We start from the raw sequence: 5,392 nt of genomic DNA, 5'->3' as shown, positions 1-5,392 counted from the left end.
TCTACCCATTATATTCATGCTTTAGTTTGACTTGAAGAAGCAGAAGCATCTTGAGAGTGGATATCGACAAGAGCTTGAAAATTTTATATTGATTGAGTATTTTTCCCTTTATATATTCTAATGATTAAGGTCGTAATAATGTGAGTATTGTATTATTTTCTTCTTTATTTTTTTCCTACGTACCTCTATGATGCCTCTTAAGTTTAATTTTTATATGGATTCATGATTGTTGTAATTTTGTAGTCTCTTTTGGTTCAAATTAAAACATTATGGTTGGAAGTCTGCTAACTACTAATTAAGTTTCAAAATTTATAATTAATTTCTTAGAAGGAATACATTTTAATGATTGATATATGTACTCCATTTGGTGTTTGTTATGTTTAACTTTTTAGAACTACCAAAAATATGCATCGCGTGAAAATTAATAAATATAAAAGCAACATGGTGTATGTATATAATTTATTTTAAAGTCGCCGTAAATTGCAAGAATAAATATTGATCCAAAGAAGATGATTATACATGTGAGTTCTTAGCGCTTTTTTGTCTATGGAATCAATTTTTACATCTGTGTATTAAACAGTACCCGAAATACGATGGCGGAAATGTGATTTTCATCGGGGGTTCAAAAATTCTAAAAGGTAAATATACGAAGAGAAAGTCGGGGGGGTTCAACACCTACTATATATACAAAATAAAATAATTTTTAAGTTTGAAAATACACTGTAATTTTTTGCGGGGTTCGGATGAACCCCTGGATATAAGCTGGCTCCGCCCCTGGCCGAGTAGGTGTAATTTTCTTTTATCTTTTGTATTTTTTATTTTTGTATTATTTTTTATGTAGGGAGAAACTCCCAATAAATATTTAAAAATCTTGACAGAAATTGCATATTAATTTTACAAATATTGCCCATTTATAAAAGCTGGGCCATCTGGAAGCTTTTGTGGATAATATATAACATGTAATATTGTGTTTTTTTTTTTTTTTTTGGTTTAAACATGTAAATATTGCTTGAGGTATGAAAATTGTTACCATAGTAATATATAATATTTATTAAATTATTTGTGTCTTTTTAGAATATTTTTTTTAGAAAGAAAAGAGAGTCACGTAGGCAGAACCAGGAACCGAGAGTAATCGATAGAGAAATCTATTTAAGAAAGTCACAAACAAACAAATGCTGTACTAGTAAAGATACCAAAATAGTACAGTGCAGTGCAAGCTAATTTGGGAAAAAAGGAAGTAATAATAAAAAAATAAAAAGCCACCAGATTAAGGAATCCACTCATTTTCATTCTTTCTTCTTCCACTCTATAAATCCACCATTTTCATCACTCTATCAAGCTCTCTCAATTCCTTTTCCTCCTCAAATTCCACCATGAAAATTTCTTAAACCCATTAACAAAATACTCATTTCACCAAATCAAAACTTTTTTTTTTTGCTAAAGTTTCCAAACATGGTTCTTCTAGATAATTCTAATTCTCATGTTTCTTCTACTTCCCATTACACCCAAACACGGCCTTATTACTATACTCCACCACAATCCTCCTCCAAAGTTTCAATTGGCCGGTCCATGCGAACTATCCGGTCCACTCTGTACCAAACCGACTACGAAAACTCCGGTCCAGTCTATGAGAACCTTACAGATTCCTTTGTTGATTTTAACCTTAACGAGCTCGCTAAAAAGCCACCGGTTAATAAATCCTCTTCGGATGAAATAGATTTTCTGGAAATATCTCAAACTTTCAGTGATTTCTCGGCGTGTAGCAGTGATATTTCCGGGGAATTGAACCGTCTAGCTAACATACCAAATTTGGATCCGGGTCGGACCTCCGAACCCGAAACGGAACCGGAGCCCTGCATAGGGTTTCTAGAAAGGGAAACGTTTTCAACGGAGATAATAGAGAGTATTGAGCCGGAGGATCTTCAACCGACAGTGAAACTCTGCGTTGACAGTTTATATTCACCGTCAGTGGCCGTGAAAAGATCGGCAGCGGAGAAGTTGAGGTTTTTAGCTAAAAATCGAGCTGATAATCGCGCTTTAATCGGCGAATCCGGTGCTATTTCAGCATTGTTACCGCTTCTCCGATGCTCCGATCCGTTTACTCAGGAACACTCAGTAACGGCTCTTCTCAATCTGTCGCTCCACGAACCAAACAAAACTTTAATTACAAATTCCGGTGCCATAAAATCTCTGATCTATGTTTTAAAAACCGGCACTGAAACGTCGAAACAAAATGCTGCATGTGCGCTGCTAAGCTTAGCTTTGATAGATGAGAATAAACTGTCCATTGGTGCTTGTGGTGCTATTGCTCCATTGGTTGTACTATTAATAAACGGTACGAATCGGGGAAAAAAGGACGCATTAACAACGTTATACAAATTATGTACTGTGAGATTGAATAAAGAGCGGGCGGTGAGTGCCGGTGCTGTGAAGCCATTGGTGGGGTTAGTGTGTGAGGAGGGCACAGGGTTAGCTGAGAAGGCTATGGTGGTGTTAAGTAGCTTAACAGGGATCGAGATGGGGAAAGAAAGTATAGTAGAGGAAGGAGGAATTGCTGCACTTGTCGAAGTTATTGAAGATGGATCTGATAAAGGGAAGGAATTTGCTGTAATGACTCTTTTGCAGCTGTGTATTGATAGTGTAAGGAATAGAGGGCTTCTTGTTAGGGAAGGAGGAATTCCTCCTCTTGTTGCTTTGTCGCAGACTGGAACTGCTAAAGCTCAGCATAAGGTGAGTTTTTTGTTTGATGCCATTGAAAGGAAATTTTGATCAATTGCTTGTGCTTATCGTTAGAGGAAATACTTGTGCTTATTGTTTACCATTAAAATTGAATTTTTATCAATTGATTGTCATAAAATCGAAATTGATCATTTCAAATTGTATATAGTATTTTTTTTGTTTTTGTTTTTTGTTATACTTGTTTGACATGAATGGAGCATGATGGATTTAAAGAAATAGCATAGCAGAATCCAATTAAACAAGAGCTTCTCAATAAAATTAGTGGCCTGAAGCCAAATTTTAATCTGCAGCCTTATATATAAGCATACATAAAAAAATTAGTGTTAACTTTTTATTTCATTTTATAATTGTTGCCTTTTACTTCACATAGGAACATTAATATTTGTAATAGCAAGGATTAATTCAAGTTAATAAGATATTAGTCATGTATTTAAATACTTTACCTTGGATGTTGTTGTAAAAAAATGTTTAATAATATGAAGATTTGAGTGGCTTAGTTCAAAGTTCTAAAATATTTCTCTTAAAAAGTACATAGTTTTTCTTTCTATCTTTTGTTATCTAAATTTTGTATTTCTTTTTACTATCTTCAATAATGTTTAAGAGAAAAAAAAACTATCTTCAAAAGTTTGGGGGCCTACAGTAAAGGTTTTACTAGCCTCACCCTTTAGCCACCCCGGCAACTAAATGATGCATACCATAAAGAGGAAATCTTGATCAATTACTAGTGCTTATTGTTTACCATAAAGATGGAATCTTTATCGATCGTCTGTCGTTATATTGCCATTGATCATTTGAAATTATATATAGTATTATGTGGGTATACTTGTTTGACATGAATGGAGCATGATGGATTTAAAGGAATAGCATAGCAGAATCCAACTAAACCGAGATTGATGCATAGTTGAGTAATTTTTTTGGATGGATAAAATGTATCCATTAAATCGCCGTTGATCTTTTTGAGTAATAGGTTGTATTTTATGGGAATACTTGTTAGAAATGAATAGAGTGGTAATGGATTCAGAGGAATTGTACATCCAAATCCTACTAGTAATTGAGATTGATGTGTAGTTGATTGATTGATTCAGGTCTACTTTTGGGATGGGAAAAATAGCAGTTTATTTGAATAATGGTACCAGTTTATTAAATTGACTAGATAACTAATAATCTAATATTGAGATCAATCTTCAAATTTAAGTTGTGAACATTAGTAGTGAAATAAGTCCAAGATTTTCACTTCTGCCCATAGTCATGTCACATTTAGTGTTCCCATTTTTGGGTGTAGATTTGGAAGATGAACATGGAAAAGATGGAAAAAATAAAAAGGAAATTTGTAGTTGCCATGCTCTTTAATGAATACTGCGTTTACTTGAATTTGGTGCTGTCATATCTTGAAAATTAGTGCTTGTAATGATGTATAGATTTTGAATGCTAGTAGCAGTGTTGCTTTCAGTGACTGATGTATGATCTAGCGTATGCATTTTTGGTCCATGAAAACGGAACTTGTAGTTTTCAGATAACTGTCTTGTTATGGAAAGATTTAACCTTAATGGGGCTTTCAGATAGCTGTCTTGTTATGGAAAGATTTAATCTTAATGGGGCTTTCATTATTTTTGTCAGGCGGAAACATTACTCGCATACTTGAGGGAACCAAGACAAGAAGCTTCTACTTCAACTCCTTAGAGAGAGGTAGCTTAGATGGTCTTCAACATTGGATATTTTTCTGTTTATAGGAAGTTGTTTGAAGAGTTTGTACAGAGTGGTTGATAAATTTAGGAGTTCATGATACGTTTCAGGTAATCAAAAAAATAAATCTGAAGTTAGTTTAAGGAAACTGACCTATATTTAGGTAAATTTTTTACTAGGTATTATAGAGGAGCTGGGCACGGGTTGAATTATTATCTGTTGTTTGGTACAACAACATACCCAGTGTAATCCCACAAGTGGGGTCTGGGGGGAGTGGAGTGTATGCAGACCCCTACCTCGGGAGGTAGAGAGGCTGTTTCGGATAATTATTTTTTGTTTGGTAAGAATTTGAAAATGATCCCTTAGTTTTGTTTGGGTGGTCCAAATTCTGCTGAAAGGGTTACTAATTTTCTGATTCTTAGTGTGTAAAAAAGCAACTATTTCAGTATGCTTGAGTCGTTTTTGGTTGTCGAACAAGATTATATGGTAGTTTTGATTTTATGACTGTAAACATATTTGTCCAGTAATGAGATATTTTCTTGATTTTATGGCTGAAATATGTCAAGCTTAAATGCTCGGTCCAAGGTTTGGTTGTTGGCATTTTTACAGCTATTAAATTTGTGTCTCCATCTATACAACTAGAGACCATCAGATGTCTGTCTTTACCTCTTGGTGTGAATTCTAAGTGCAGCGGCCCCACCTCTCCTTCTTAGCATCATTTGTAGCATTTTATTCCTAATATGTACTTGTAATTATTTCATATTTGTCTATATACTATTACATTGTGACTTTTTAGCTGGCAGAGTTTGCTTAAGATTTAGTCAATTGAGATGTGTTCAAGATATGCTTTAAATGAGTTGGTTAGCCACACCATGTGGTCCTCCAAACCCTTTTTGTTTTATAGTATTGAGCTTGTGACTGCTGCCTCTCATCATCACCGGTATTGGTAACTCTATTCACCAAGGTGAAA

At 34.4% G+C, this 5,392-nt stretch overlaps 1 protein-coding gene across 2 annotated transcripts; it reads left to right on the top strand.

The window, feature by feature from the left end:
* The first annotated feature begins 1,394 nt into the window (after nucleotides 1–1,394).
* LOC132060364 (U-box domain-containing protein 4-like) lies at nucleotides 1,395–4,994 on the top strand. Of its 2 annotated transcripts, none has more exons than XM_059453385.1 (2): nucleotides 1,395–2,804; nucleotides 3,030–4,441. In XM_059453385.1, exon 1 carries the CDS (start codon nucleotides 1,453–1,455, stop codon nucleotides 2,767–2,769), a length of 1,317 nt encoding a protein of 438 aa, XP_059309368.1. In that variant the 5' UTR covers nucleotides 1,395–1,452; the 3' UTR covers nucleotides 2,770–2,804; nucleotides 3,030–4,441. The 2 variants fall into 2 exon arrangements, with proteins under 2 accessions (XP_059309368.1, XP_059309367.1); XM_059453384.1 differs by having other exon boundaries at nucleotides 1,396–2,730; nucleotides 4,357–4,994.
* The last annotated feature ends 398 nt before the right edge of the window (nucleotides 4,995–5,392 follow it).

The sequence above is a fragment of the Lycium ferocissimum genome, chromosome 6 (genome assembly GCF_029784015.1).
Source record: "Lycium ferocissimum isolate CSIRO_LF1 chromosome 6, AGI_CSIRO_Lferr_CH_V1, whole genome shotgun sequence".
NCBI classification, from domain to species: Eukaryota; Viridiplantae; Streptophyta; class Magnoliopsida; order Solanales; family Solanaceae; genus Lycium; species Lycium ferocissimum.
Note: the sequence above shows the minus strand (reverse complement) of the source record. Positions and strands in the feature narration are given on the sequence as shown.

Bases quoted from the DNA above. Each gene is read 5' to 3' on its own strand.
- LOC132060364 (XM_059453384.1), top strand. From the start codon at position 1,453: ATGGTTCTTCTAGATAATTCTAATTCTCATGTTTCTTCTACTTCCCAT. The intron at 2,731-4,356 runs GTGAGTTTTTTG...TATTTTTGTCAG, and splicing joins CTGCTAAAGCTCAGCATAAG to GCGGAAACATTACTCGCATA.